General features: G+C 44.3%; 1 protein-coding gene across 18 annotated transcripts in view; it reads right to left on the reverse strand.

Moving 5' to 3' along the window:
- The window catches only part of Pard3 (par-3 family cell polarity regulator), a 501,294-nt gene that overhangs the window by 218,441 nt on the left and 268,580 nt on the right, over window positions 1-14,273 (reverse strand). For 16 of the 18 annotated variants that reach the window (XM_041649755.1, XM_041649756.1, XM_041649746.1 and 13 more), the window contains 4 exons: window positions 13,758-13,849; window positions 11,339-11,422; window positions 1,810-1,935; window positions 268-650 (listed from right to left, as the gene is read on the reverse strand). In XM_041649755.1, coding sequence (XP_041505689.1) covers window positions 268-650; window positions 1,810-1,935; window positions 11,339-11,422; window positions 13,758-13,849 — 685 coding nt within the window. The remainder of the gene's footprint in view (window positions 1-267; window positions 651-1,809; window positions 1,936-11,338; window positions 11,423-13,757; window positions 13,850-14,273) is intronic. The other 2 variants (XM_041649748.1, XM_041649743.1) reach the window with 1 other exon arrangement.

The following is a 14,273-nucleotide window of genomic DNA, read 5'->3' on the forward strand; positions in this document are numbered from 1 at the left end:
AACTCTCACATCTTAATTTAACCCATCTCCATTAATCTGTGCATCACCACGAGGACGTGGCCTACCAGCAAAGTTTCAGCACCTCGTTGTGACTCCATGGCTTCTCTCTGACTCTGCCTTTTTTCTCCCAGCATTCAGTTTAGTTTTCCCCACCTACTTCTGACCTGCTCTGTGCAGGCCCAAGGCAGTTTCTGTATTAACCAGTGGTTTTCACAGCATACAGAGGGGACTCCCACCTCACCCCATCTGACACGAAGGGCGTCCTACCTTTCTTAAGCTGGATGTTGAGCTTCTTGCCTACTCTTTTAGTGTTGTACACGCTGCCCACGTTGGTGGCAAGCACATTCTGTGGAGCCAAAGCCGGGGCCGCGGGAGGTTTAGAGGAGACATGAGCACTTTGAGGTAGTCGGGGGTGAGCATCCAGCTGCTCAAGCGGATGACCCAGTCTGGCTGCTCTGGGCAAGGCATGAGGCACAGTGTTGGCCACGCTCCTGTTGTCCACACAGTGGCTGTCAGGGCTGAAGCGGCTAGGGGAATAGTTGTTCTTCTCTCGCTGGGAGAGTTGTTCATACTGCTCCTTGTTCGCTGCAGGGACCACGTGGAACCAAATGACACGCGAACGCATGGCTTGGCGGAACATATGCTGTGCTCTGGATTTGACAAAGAGCGGGGAGATTAGCAAACGAAGACTAGCAGGGCAGAAGATAACATGAGCTTGATTAAGTACGCTAATTAAGCAACAAGAACCAACAGACGGCTGGAACCATTTATGAACGATGTTTGGAGGCTCCAATAAAGGCAGAACCGTTTCTCCAAACATAAATTTCTCATTCTGTAAATAAAAATGATAAACCTATGTATGATGTAGTAAAATAGCGTGCCTTTCTCTGTAAATCATCAATAAGGATTAAGTGGAACATTAACTCTAGTTTAATACCGACAGAGAACACATACATGTCTTTCTCCCTCACAGGTGTGTCAAACACACAGTCCTTTGGGCACACACATTCAGTATAGCTATGAATGCAGTACAACACACTTGTAGATGGCTAGGACATATCACAATGTCAGAAGGTTGGACATCCTTGCACGGAACAATGCTATAAAACATCAGGTCCAGAACATGTGGGAACAGCTCGACTGGTTAGAGGGTGCTCTAAGATATAGCCTGGTGGGGTAATTACACTGTTTGATTAAATTCTAGATAAAAAGTAGGTAACTGCATAAAACCCTCTCCTGTGGTACAGTATTCAACAAAGTGTCAAAGCCACTTATAGGCAAAGATACCCCATCACATCGCCGGGGAGAAGACCCACTGTCAACAGAAAGAGGAACCCACTGTCTCCAGGGGAGAGGACCCCACTGTCTCCAGGGGTGGGGACCCACTGTCTCCAGGGAGAGGACCCCACTGTCTCCAGAGAGAGGACCCCACTGTCTCCAGGGGAGATGACCCCACTGTCTCCAGGGGAGAGGACCCCACTGTCTCCAGGGGTGGGAACCCACTGTCTCCAGGGGAGAGGACCCCACTGTCTCCAGGGGTGGGAACCCACTGTCTCCAGGGAGAGGACCCCACTGTCTCCAGGGAGAGGACCCCACTGTCTCCAGGGGAGAGGACCCCACTGTCTCCAGGGAGAGGACCGCACTGTCTCCAGGGAGAGGACCCCACTGTCTCTAGGGGTGGGGACCCACTGTCTCCAGGGAGAGGACCCCACTGTCTCCAGGGGTGGGGACCCACTGTCTCCAGGGGAGAGGACTGCACTGACCCCAGGGGAGAGGACCCCACTGTCTCCAGGGGGAGGACCCACTTACTGCTCAAATCGTCTGTTCCGAAGGTCTCCATCGTTAATCCGCACAATGCAGTCGTTCTCATGGAAGAGATTCTCTTGCTCAGCTTTACCACCTTTCTCCAAGCGCTTTACTAACAACCCCAGTGTTCTGGAACATCAAGAGTGAACAATTACAGGGGTACTATTTCCTCCATGTGCTTTAGCTCTATGACACGCTCCCTTAAAAGCGGTTGCACTAGGGTGAACACTGAGGCAAACCCCCAAGGGTCTAAATGATGTGTAGAAACCCATCCTTTCAATAAGTAACAGAAATCACATTCTGACTTGCCATTATCACCCTTCTAAAACTAAGTGTATACTAAGTCTGCTTCCAAAGATGACATTGGAGCCTGCTGCGGGTATCAGTGAGTGTCACGGTCCTGAACATGGGTGGTCTGATAGACAGCAGTGGGAGGTTTGTGCTTCAGCCAGGGGGCCACGCTGCTGGAAGCAGCCCCTGGTTCCTTCACAGCGCACACAGGTCATGAGGAATCCTATCCTCCCTGTGCTTTGGGTTCGAAGGAAAACAGCAGGGCTTCAGAGAGAGTCAGAGAAGGGACTCCCTTGCATGTGAGTTGTGAAATCAACAACAGGTCTGACACTCAGAATTCCAAAACCTGGCAAGTCTCTTCCTTAAGTGGGCGATCCACTGCCATGCTCCGGTTGAAGAACACCAGAAGCAGGAAGGCAGTTCAGAGAACTTAGTGTTCCCCTCACTCGCATAGGTACTCAAGGATTAAGACAGAGCATGTAAGGAAATCTGTGGGGAAGGCAGCAAAGTAAAAAGACAAAATGATGAGTATCCTTTGTGGTGTTTGAATGAAAATGACCCTACAAGCTCAGGTAACTGAACACTTAGTCCCCTGTGGTTGGTGTCTTCAGGGGATGTTCTGGAACCATTGGAAATTACAGCCTTGCTGGAGGAAGAACATGGCTGGGGGCAGGCTTTGAGGTCGATAACCTTGGCCTGTTTCCAGCTGACCCCTCTGTGTTTGTGGCTTTGTTTGTGCTCTCAGGGTTTCTTGCTCAGGTGGCCTGTGGCCAAGCCTCCTATAATGATGAATTCCTAGTTTGTTGGAACCACAGCCACAATGGACTCCTTTTTTTACCATGACTCACTTCTCGTGGGCTTCTATCACAGCCATGGGAAAGTAACTCAACAGCTGTTACTGCTGCGAAGAACCTGGCCGTGCTGACTTTAGGAGGGACGGGGAAGACTTCAGAACTCTGGAGTAGAAAAGCAGCTGAGGGCCGCAGGCAGAGCTTGCTGGGCCATCCCATGCCCCACCCAGCTCAGCATCCAACTTGTAAAAGAGAGTTCATGGGCTTTTCTACATAGCAATCCCAAGATAAGATCTAAAGCAAAAATGATTCAGAGTTACCAGCTTCATTTCTGCCCTTTTAATGAGGTTGTTTTATTTTTTTCAGTGCTGGGCAAGCACTGAGCTAAATCATGAAATCTTACTGAAGACTGTCTTTCTAAATTGTCCTTCTATGTGATCAAATGCATTCGTCATGCTATGTACAGTAAAACATTGCAAGTGGCAGGGCATGGTGGCACACGCCTTTAATCCCAGCATTCAGGAGGCAGAGGTGGGAGGTTCATTGTGAGTTCTACCCCAACCTGATCTACACTATACGAGTTCCAGTACAACTATAGCTGTTACATAGAGAAACCCTGTCTTGGATGAAATAAATTAAACATCGTAAACAAGTGACTGGCCGTAGTGAAAAACGGGAGGAAGGAAGTGTACTGATCTAAGCGGCAGCAGCCTCTCCCAGGTAATAACGGGCAGGGGGCTACAGGAGACACGTGACACACGGGACCAGGAAATCGGGAACTGCCTGTACTGGGGTGATAGAACTTTATGATCCTCAACGCTGGAGTCACTATCTTGGGCAGGAAGATGGGTGGCAATGGACCAGAGGCTGAAGTGTCAGGCACTCTGCTTGTCCTGGAAGCAGTTGGGTGATAGACAAGACCCATTTGCATGTCTGCTCCTTCTGACCACACCTGTCTTAAGGCTGCAGTGACAAGAGCACATTGTGGTGCTCGCTCTCGCTCTGTTTAAATGGTCTCACGGTGTAGCCCAGGCTGCTGTTCTTGAACTCACAGAGATTCACCTGCCTCTGCCTCCCAATTAACGGATGTAAAGGAGTCACCACACTCCCCTGGGTTTGTATCTCGTAGACTGAACTCATCAGCTAGAGCTTATTCTGAAGCAATTTAAAACAAACAGACCTATCTTGTCATATGGAAGAATTAGAAGAGCTAAGAAGGTCCCAGGGCCTATGGGCTTTCATGGTACAGAATGTGCTTGACTTCTGGGGAGCTACTACTACCAGAGTTCCTTAGGGGCGACCAATCCCCATTAGAAGGATCTTGGGGAAGAAAGGAGGGCTAGCTCTTGGGGGCTTTGTTCCAGAATCCCAACCACCCATGCCCCATGCTGTCTGCACTGAGCCACCAGGTTGCGAAGAGAACAGTAATTTATGAATGAGGCTAGGGAGATGGGTGAAGAAAAGACTGCGGGGTGGAGTGTTGTGGAAAGGCCTGCTCCACCTCCACCTCCGCCTCCGCCTCAGCCTCTTACTCTTCCTTTTCCACCTCCGCCTCTGCCTCAGCCTCCACCTCCGCCTCCGCCTCTGCCTCCGCCTCAGCCTCAGCCTCTTACTCTTCCTTCTCCACCTCTTCCTCCACCTCCACCTCTGCCTCAGCCTCCTCCTCTTTCTTCTCCACCCCTGATTCCACCTCCACCTCTGCCTCAGCCTCCTCCTCTTCCTTCTCCACCCCTGACTCCACCTCCACCTCTGCCTCAGCCTCCTCCTCTTCCTTCTCCACCCCTGACTCCACCTCCACCTCTGCCTCAGCCTCCTCCTCTTCCTTCTCCACCTCCACCTCTGCCTCAGCCTCCTCCTCTTCCTTCTCCACCTCCACCTCTGCCTCAGCCTCCTCCTCTTCCTTCTCCACCTCCACCTCCGCCTCTGCCTCAGCCTCCTCCTCTTCCTTCTCCACCTCTTCCTCCACCTCCACCTCTGCCTCAGACTCCTCCTCTTCCTTCTCCACCCCTGACTCCACCTCTGCCTCAGCCTCCTCCTCTTCCTTCTCCACCTCCACCTCCGCCTCTGCCTCAGCCTCCACCTCTGACTCCACCTCTTCCTCCACCTCCCATGGGAACCTCAGACAGATCTTAAATCAATCACAGGCTTGCCCAAGCAATGGGATTTTCTTATCTTATTAGACTGAAATACTTCTTAAACCTACTCTTTAACTGTTTGCTATAATGCTTTTCCCCTCTTATGGTAGAGAAAGGAAGAGAGGAAGAGAAGGAGGGAGAAAGAGGAGGGAAGGGAAGGGAAAACACTGAGGGGAAGGAGAAAAGGGAAGGAGGGAGGGAGGGAAGAAGAAAGGGAGGGAGGGAAGGGAAGGGAGGGATGAAAGTCCTATGCCCACTAGGTACAAATCTCAATTCTGAATAATTAAAACAAAACAAAAATAGACATTTACATCTCTCTCTCTTTAAAGCCTTCCCTCAGAATTGCTGAGCAGTCTCTCTGGGGAACAGGAGGAAGGAAAAGCTCAGAAAGCAAGCTGCTCGATGCTGCATCTCTGTGTGTGATTTTTGGTTGCATAATTAAAAATTTAACTGCTCAGATTATATTAAGGATTCACCACTACATTTTTACAAGGTTCATTAGCCTAATTATACACTTAATTCAAACAAACTCAGTTGCACATGTTAACATTTTAATTCTAAGTATAAATTATAACCAATGATAAAACTGAAAATAAGTAACAAATGTTTAACTGACATTTAAATTGGCTGAGTTAGTGTGGGTTTTGCTTTGATAATCTCCACTCCCACAACTGTCATCCAGCTCTATGAGGACGATCACAGTTGATCTTGGTAAATGCTGACACGGCACAAACATGACAGTGAAAGCAGGGGATGAATGGGTTTCCTGGCAAGAAAGACCTTGTCGGCTCCCCAGGGGTTACAAGTGGGAATTAGCAACTGTGCATGACTTAAAACCACGGTCATGGCCACAGAAGAGCAGTTCAAACATGATAGGGATTTCAGTTAAAACAGCAGTACTGGTAAACAGGAGATCATGTTCAACAGACAAGTAGAAAATGATTTTATGTAACACAATACCCTATACAAAGAATGTTTATAATAAAAAAGGTTTAATTAATTCTTGTAAAGAATCTGGGAGAGGGCTTGCCAGCATCTGTGAGGCCCTAGGCAGGATGCCCGGCGCAACCACAAAGTGCAGGAACTGGACAAAAAGGCAGATAAACATGGGGAGTTTCTTTAAATCAAAGCAGAAATTAGGCATTATTCTACTGCATTGACAAAAACACAAATTTTCTAAAACTATAAAAAGGATGGAGCCAGGTTCTACCCAGGTACCTGGAAGAGCTCCTGACAATGGCTGGCCCCTTGCAGGCCATGAACCATGCTCTACCTCAAGAGGGCTCAGATTCCCTGGAGCTGGAGTTACAGGACAGCTGCCGTGGATGCTGGGAACAGAACACTGGGCTCGATTTCTGTGGCATCTTATTTATGCATGTGTATACATATATGGACATGCTACAACATGGTTGTGGGGGTCAGAGAAGAACACTGTGCAGTCAGGGTTTCCTTCCAACATGGGAGACCCAGCAATGGAACTCAGGCTTCAGGTTAGCAGCTTTCCTTGCTGAGCCGAGCTTTTGGCTCCTGGCTATAATTTATTGATGAATGTTTTCACACCACTGTAAACAGCTGCTTCCATGGTGTGTGCAAATCTTTGATGTCCACACCTCATGTAGGAGTGGGACTGATAGATTCTGTCTTTAGAGATCACTTCAAGACTTTATATCTTAAATAAATATAATAATAATACCCAACAAATCTCCTTAAATAAAACTGACAAGCATCTAATTACAAGTTGCATAAGAAAAGGGAGTATAAAAGAAAATACTTAGTAATAAAAGAAGGAAGAGCCTTGGAAGCAGACTGTGCTATGCTATGGGCATATGTTAGGCACACTTGTGTCTACTGGCAAAGACTTAGAACCTGTACTGCAGACATAGACTTTGGAGTCAGGCAGAACCTTTGCAGTATCATCTTCGGTGGTACTGCGATGCCAACGACAGACCATCTCCCAACCAACTTGGGCACACTTGTGTGAGCATCCTCCGTGGGAATGTGCTCCAGGAATCGCTACCTTTCCAGAATAACATCTCTAGGACAGAGCACTTATTTCCTTCAAAGAATGGGTCAGGCATATAGTGCTTTTCAGGGGCTTGCACAGCAGCCAACATTCCATAGACACAAGTCTCTTGAAGCCCTGCAGCATGTGGAGAATATCTTTTAAAATACATGCTTCTCAAGTCCATCAAAGTAAATACACATTCTAACAATTTTATACCTCTGGCCCCCAGTTTGGTAAATGATTTTACATCTTGTTTTGTACTGACCCAAGGTTATACTATAATCATATTTCTGTATCATTGGAAAGCCTCAGAAAATTTGTCAAATATTACCACAGTCAGGATATGTCATTACCATTTTATTTTATTTTTAATTTTGACTGCCCTTGAATTTAAGATCCTCCTCCTTCTGCCAGTACAGTTAGCCTACAATTTTATTTCAAACTAATAGCTATGGATAGTTTTTAGAAGGTAAATTACCCTAATTCCACCAAACAATGTCATAATTCTTTGTTATAAGTGTCTTGAAAGTATTTGCGGTTGTGACATAAAGTTGCTTGTCATGTGAGAGGAAAGTGAAGTAACAGATGGAAAGTTAAAGTATTTCAAAGAAATGAAGCCAGATGAGGAGTTCTGAGTGGAATTAGCTCACCATCTTTTTGAAACGTCTACAAAGAGACATAAGCAACACAGCATCCTAGAGAAGACAATGCTGTGAACTTTCCTGTTGCCTGTGTCTATGACAGAGTCAGTTACCCAAGGCAGAGCTAGGAGATCAGCCTTCCTTAATGCTGCCAATGAAGGTACAAAGTTCAACTTATTAGAGAAAACAGCCTACCAAAGAGTAGCCCTGGCAAGGTCAGAAATGAAGCTGCCACAGCCACGCGGTTGTAAAGCCCTCTCCCACCCTACTCCCTGAGTTTAAATTCCTGTCTTCCCTCACTACATGTGACATCTGAAGCAGTCCACAAATGTCCCTTCTCTATGCAAAATTCTCATTCTGAATTAGATTGTGATATTCTAAACAAGAAAGCAAAGATTACATGTACTTATCATTTCTATCAAAAAATCAAAATTCTGGGGGAATTATTCAATTAGGTATGGCTCTGAATTTGAGATGGCTCAAGACTGAGAAAGTTTTCATGCTAAGTATTCTTGGAGATTTCAGTGTGCACACTTGTGCTGCTGTGTTCCCACTAAAGGACATGTGGTTCCATCATGACTTCAAAACTCAGATACTGCTCTTCAACCAGCTCACAGATCATCTACCAGGTAGCTACAGTAAGCATTATCATATAATTATAATTTATGCAAAAGTATAATGAATGATTTCCTAGCTATTGCTCCACCTATACTGCAAGTCCCTAGAGGAAAAAAAAATGGGGTACTGTTCACTTTGTTTTCTGATGTCCACTTTCCTTTCCAATGAAAAGTTTCTCTCACCTCCTTCTTCCTTTTTTCCTGCCCCTGTATAACCCAACTAATAAATATCCAATTCTATTTTGTAAAAAAAAAAAAGTTTCTCTCAGAATTTATGAGGGTGAAATACAGTGTTCTGTTGATCTTTGTTTTCTGGCACCCAGCATCCTCATCACAAGGTGGGGCCTCTCAGGATTTCTGACAGAACAGAAAGGACCATGCCCAAGTGTTTCTGAAGGCTCTAGTCTCCTGAAGATGGGACAGAGTCTAAGCAAAAGTATCCATCTGGGTCAATGTCCACTCAACTCCAGAGAGCTAGAAGCATCAGATTCATGCAAACTATTGAAGACCCAGGATCCTGGCTAGTTTTTTTTTGTTTGTTTGTTTGTTTTGCCAACTTAACACAAGCTGAAGTCATCAGAGAGGAAAGAGCCTCAATTAAGAAAATATCTCCATAAGATTCAGCTGTAAGTCATTTTCTCAATTAGTGATCAATACAGGAGGGCCCAGCCTCCTGCATTGTGGATGGTCCCATTCCAGGGCTGGTGGTCCTGCGTTATATATATATATATATATATATATATATATATATATATATATGAAAGCAGGCTGAGCAAGCCATGAGCAGCAAGCCAGTAAGCAGCACCCTGGCCTCTGCATCAGCTCCTGCCTCCAAGTTTCTGCCCTGCTTGAGTTCCTGTCCTGATTTTCTTTGTTGATAAACGGCAACGTGGAAGGGTAAACTGAATAAGTCTTTTTCTCTCCAACTTCTTGTTTGGTTGTGGAGTTTCATTGCAGCAACAGAAACCCTATGATACCCAGCACGCACGTTGAGTGACAACCAAGTTCTTCTGTTCTGTTGCCACAGGAGAGTGGTGATGATGGGAAAGGGTTTATGAAGTGTCTGCTTTTTGTAGATCAAAGACTTTGTTCTTTATACAGGAAAGCTGTGTATGATTTTCCTCATGAAGAGTCAAATTACAATGAATAAAAAGGACCCAGCTCCAGAGCTGCTGGTTCTAAAGGAGAATTTGTTTACTTGGATGGGCTTTGTGCATCCAAACTCAACACCATGGTAACCACCAACTGTGGTAGGCTTTACAATATTTTTCTGAATTCACCCTACTGGCAGGTTTATTTCTGTTTCCTCCATTTGCTTTAGGCTTGTCATCTGTTTATTTTATCCTAATGTCTTTTCACAGTGAGGTAGGAAATGTGTGATACAGGAGAGAAAGTAACATGTTTGCGATAAAAACACTGGTTCAAAGTTGGCACATACACGATAATCTTATTTGTGATAAATTCCAGCTCACAGGAAGTTTCAGATACATCAGCACCGGGAAGCTATGACCCATGCATTTTAACTTGAAGTTTCTTTTGAAAAAATTCTAAACATCTTTAAAAGAAATAAAAGCCAAGATACCTTTGAAATATATTTAAGTGAAAGTTGCTCGAAGATATTTTAATGTTTTTCCACAGTTAAAAGAAAAAAATAAAAGAGAAAGAAAATCATGGAAGGAATAAAACACTACTCCAAAACTGAAGGTGAATTTATATACATCAAAATCCTGGACTCATGGTGCTTCAACAGAATCTTCATAAATTCACTTTCCAACTACAAGTAAATCCACAAACTATATTTTAACCAAAGGAACAACAGAAATCTGGGCTTGCAGTCACCATATTTAACAGGGAAAGCTGTACAATCACTCAAAGACTTAAGACTACAACAGCCCATGTTTGGCTATGTGGTAATTCATACTCCGCCTTCCAGAACACGCTGCACAGTAGTTTTAGCACATGTGGCTGGTGCCCTGTCACTGATCTGGGATCTCACTGTTCCACATGCAGAGCCTCAGGCTCTAGCCTTGACTCACAATGTCCGTTCTCAGCTTTCCTAAGTGACGCTGGTTCTCAGCCGTGGCTTTGTGTTCTTAGTTATCTGTCTACACTGACAAGTGAAGTTTTCTTGTCTGTGTTCCAGGTTCTCTATTGCTGGTCTAGGTTTTGGTCACTGAGGGAGGCTCCCAGTCCCTTAGTTCTCCAATATGAGTATAAGGCTACTTGCCAATTCCCCTCCTCCCAAACGCCTAAGTATTTCCTAAAAGAATAAAGTAAAAACACTACAAGGACTAAGGCATAAACATGCTTCTCTGGGTAAGAACAAAGTGAACAAAAGGAAGGGAAGTCACATATGCACAGAGCTAAACCCAGGGATAGAGAAGGAACACCCCACCTGGCCAAGGCATCTGCCCAACAAGCAAGCCTTAATACCAAAATTAACCAACACTATTGGAATATAATAAAACGTCCAAAACAATTTTATTGCATGGTTACGGGGGAGAACCAAGAAAACTTACTTGACATTTGTAAACTTTAAGGAATCATATTCTCTGCAGTAATGAGGTTGAAAATAACAGCATAACATTTGGTGCTGTGAGCATTTGGAGATTCAAGTCGGCTTGCCCAACTTTCTAAGGAATTTTAAAAAAAAACCACCAGTATCTTACCTAATTGCAGAAGTGAGCTAACAAATATAAACTTAAAACATATTCCTACCTAAGATATCCAGGTAATTTTTTAATTGCACAATTTCTTTTCCCCAGATAATTGCTGTAGCTTCCTCAGGTTTTGTAAATCCAGGCAGAGTTGTTAGCTCGTGACAGAGTCCAGGAAGTCGTAGTATGCACTAATGGTATGTTTGTTAAGGTAAGCTGATCATGTGTGTCCTTCCTGTGCACAGAACCTTCCATGGCCAGGCTATGTGTACTCTGTAGGTATGTATAAAGGAAGCAGCAGCTGACCCCATGTAAACTTTCCGTTACGCATGCGCAAAGTCAACACAGAGAACAGCGGACATTATGATCAATGAAAAACCTGCAAGATACATTACCTGCCGCCTCGCGCACTGAACGGCACTACATGGATCCCCAGAGGCCCTCCATCGTTGGGGACTTGTACGAGCTTTACCATATCACTGTGAGACAATGGATGAATGAGGGACCATGAACATGGACAGTCAACAAAACCAAAACAGAAACAAAACAAAAGCCACCAAAACACAGACACACACGACAGAAGAGAACCAAACGAAAACCCCACCAGGTGATAGGCATCCAAGTACACACTCAGGAGCGCAGGCATGATGAAGAGGTAGCACTGAAGGACGCCTACCTGGATGCTAGTCTGGAGACAGCTGAGTTACAAAGGGCACAGAAGGGGTCCTCTTGGACCATGCTCTTCTGAGCAATATGACTTCGTGATCACTCAGCACCCAAATGTCTAACTTGAGAAGTCTAAGGTTAGCTAAATACAGGCATTGTGGACACACAGCTCATGAGAAGTTACAAAGTGTTCCAATGCATGTCAGTTTATCCATTCTCCCAATAAGGTCAAAGTTTTTGCTCCTAGAGGCTGACTGACCAGACTCCACTAATGCCTTTATGGCTCACTCTGATGATCCATCCCTATTCCGAAGCTACAGAGAACTTCGAAGGGTCTATAGAGCATATCCCTCAAATGTACCCACTAAAACCAAATATTCTTTGTATTTGCTGCTGATCCTTAAAATTATGAAATGTATTCCAGGAACTAACACACAGGTGCCTCTGAACAACTAAGCTTGGTGTGATGGCCAGGAACTGATATTATTATAGTCACTTCTATGAATCTTAATCATCAGTGCTGCCTTGAGATTAATGAAAATTATAGTAGACAAAGGGTAAATTTTTACACTACTTAAGAGATGTTGCTTTTTGGGCAGATTTTTCAACATGCACACACAATTTCAGAGATCTGTATGTATAGCGATTAATATTCGGAAATAGGATTTCAATTAAATAATTATTTTAAGCAATGTGGAAAATCACAAGTGACCACCATTAGGTTTGACAAAGACCATAGTGTAGTTTTTATATAATATGAAATGCCTGATTTTCTAACAAATTTCTTATATAAGTAGTTGGTGATAACATGTGTGCTATGACTGCCCCACTAATACAGAGACTAAACGCAATCAGTGAAAGGGACAGTCAACAAAGCAAAACAGAATCACGTACATAGGGTTTTTTTTAATATTTATTTATTATGTATACAATATTCTGTGTATATGCCTGCAGGCCACAAGAGGGCACCAGACCCCATTACAGATGGTTGTGAGCCACCATGTGGTTGCTAGGAATTGAACTCAGGACCTTTGGAAGAGCAGGCAATGCTCTTAACCTCTGAGCCATCTCTCCAGGCCCACGTACATAGGTTTTAATTGTACAGACTAATTAAAAGTCAGGTGTGGTGATTTATGCCTATAATCACAGAATCCAGGAAGCTTAGGCACGAGAACTGTTATAAATTTGAGACCAAATTAGGCCATCCAGTGAGATCTTTCTCTAAACAAACATATTTGTCCACACAACTAAAATGTTTACTTAAGTAACATTATGTATGCATCATTTTTTATTCCATTATTTTAAAAAATCCTGTTTTGAAACTGCTGATACTATTTGAACGCTGGCATTTCTTTAATGAAGAAATGCATAATTTGAATAGCTTTATTTTATTCTACATTCCATTTAAAAAATGATGGTGTGCCAATCATCTCTTAAACTGAAGTGTCACAAATGCTGCCCACTTAGCTGTAAACCCATCCTAGCTGGGCCTGCTTGACCCCATTGTGCATGCCTCTAGCAGCCTCCCTCAGAAGCCAAGAGAACACTGAAAAGAGCAGTAGACTGTTCTCCCAGCTCTTGTCTACCAGGGGGGAGTACTGAGAGCAGCCACCATTGCAAACATGGTAATGACCAATACAACTCTCAACCTGTGAGGTAGGAAAAGCCTAAAGTCATGCCCTGCATGTCTACGCTATGGCATTCATCATCCCATCAAGTATCTTCATAGACCCTGTTTCTCTGACTAAAATGTGAGGGGGGGGGGGTAGACCAATGAACACTTTATCCAACTAGTATTTAGAATAAGATTAATATGGTTATCTTTTAACTTGCAAACTTGAGCAAATGATAAATACACAGACAGATGAAGCAATCTGAAAACAGTTACAGTTTACAGAGCTGTTAACATGACGGACATTTTCCATCAAAAACTCTGTTAGTCTAATTTGGTAGTTTTCGCCAAGGCATGAAACCCAGGGCAGGTACACATGAACCAAGAAAGATGTTCTTGGGGAAAATGAAGCGAGGCAGGCATGGCTTTGACCGAAGCACAAACATTCTGCACGCCATATGCTTCTGCAACACTTAACTGCGGACACAATGCTCCACATACACAGCACAGATTGAGGCGAAATCCCAGGAACTTACTCGAGAGAAAAGTTGGGCATATTCTCCAAGCCAGTATCAGCATGTCCAACCGGCTCCACTCGACTGCTGTCCTCTTCTGTGCCTTCTTCATCCTAGAGTGTGTGACAAGAAAAGCGTGCAGGGTTATGACAGAAACTGGACAGCATGATGACCCTGTTAAGAGGTCTTGTGTCTAGGGAGGGGTCCTTGGTTAATAAGACAGGAATGTCTTCCTCAGTAAGCAAGGGTCTCAAGAGTCAGCATGTCCTAAGAGACACTCCCAGGATAGGACAGAAAATGAACTGCAATTGAGGCAAAATTGTTTATCTCTTTATTTGTACACCATTTCTCGAATGTATGGTTTAGTAGTTATAAAATGCTGCAGTGATGTGATATATTCAGAAGTGAACATCTTTATGTTGGACATTACAGCCTAAAATACATCAAAGGCCAGAAGAGGTGGTTCTAATAAACCATGACCATCTACCAAAGACGTCCCCCCTCTTTACCGACCCATTCAGCTTGTCAAAGTGAGAA

Source organism: Microtus oregoni, unplaced genomic scaffold (genome assembly GCF_018167655.1).
Source record: "Microtus oregoni isolate MIOR12 unplaced genomic scaffold, Mior012 000004F_ref0000308, whole genome shotgun sequence".
Taxonomy (NCBI): domain Eukaryota; kingdom Metazoa; phylum Chordata; class Mammalia; order Rodentia; family Cricetidae; genus Microtus; species Microtus oregoni.